This window comes from Asparagus officinalis, chromosome 4 (genome assembly GCF_001876935.1).
Source record: "Asparagus officinalis chromosome 4, Aspof.V1, whole genome shotgun sequence".
Classification (NCBI taxonomy): Eukaryota; Viridiplantae; Streptophyta; class Magnoliopsida; order Asparagales; family Asparagaceae; genus Asparagus; species Asparagus officinalis.
In genome coordinates this window covers 44331457-44332432 of record NC_033797.1, presented here as the reverse complement: position 1 = coordinate 44332432, position 976 = coordinate 44331457, and the positions used below count along the sequence as shown (strand labels likewise).

Genomic DNA, 976 nt, shown 5'->3' with positions numbered 1-976 from the left:
CGAATTTATTGTTAGTTAAGGCTCAAAATCAAATATATCTGCTTCCTTCTTTATAGCCTAGCCCTTCGAATTAATTGTTAGTTAAGGCTCAAAATCAAACAGAGCATATATATATAGTCCGCTTCCTTCTTTCGCCATGTATTTTTATGCACAGCTTGTATATATGCATAAGCATTCTCTTCACGTTTTGCAAAATTTTTAATTTAACATGTATCTCATCAGTCTAATAAGCCCATTCGGCTGCACTTTCTGAACCGTGGAAGAATCATAGACTAAGCAATGAAATGAACTTTATTAATGATAAGCGGATACTAATTAAACAAATTATTACAACAGCACATAATCTCCTAGTGAGGCAGGATGTCATCTACTACGTACAGCTAATTAAAATGCATAATAAAGTCAGTCTTTCTCTCTCTCTCTCTCTATATCTCTCTCATGCAAAGTGTTTTCATATATGCCAACTCATCAATGGAGTGGACTAAACACTTGCATTCCTTACACTAAAATCACTACACCACATTCATCTCGATCCCCTCCTTGCCTTCCTCTTTGTTACCATCATCTTTTTTCTTCCCCTCCTCCGCCGTCGTCTCTTCTTCATTAACTATGACAGCATCAAACATCTGAGGAGCAACTTGTGACTCACTAATTTTTGGCGTCGAGACCGTAGGCAATTTATCATCTTTAATCGCGAGTTCCTTCGCGTCCTTGTAGATTATGTAGAGAACCATCTGGACCACACCAAAGATGAACCCTAGAATGTTTGGTATCTGTTTAAGGACAAGTAATTGTAAGAACAAGAAGTTAGTAGAATATACGTGTGTGTGTGTATACAAACTTATAGTTAAAAAAAAATTATAGTAAGATAAAATTATAGTTTAAAAAAATTACCGCGACATAGATGTCCTTTGTGAATAGACCGTAGGAGAACCACACAACCGCACTTAATGTGAGGAAGAACGAGAGGGAGAAC

At 36.6% G+C, this 976-nt stretch overlaps 1 protein-coding gene across 1 annotated transcript in view; it reads right to left on the bottom strand.

The window, feature by feature from the left end:
• LOC109837341 (bidirectional sugar transporter SWEET13-like) overlaps positions 271–976 on the bottom strand; it is a 2455-nt gene continuing 1749 nt past the window's right edge. The window contains 2 exon segments of the mRNA XM_020405538.1: positions 271–773; positions 895–976. The exon segment at positions 895–976 is cut by the window's right edge and continues 58 nt beyond it. Coding sequence (XP_020261127.1) covers positions 513–773; positions 895–976 — 343 coding nt within the window. The 3' untranslated portion in view covers positions 271–512.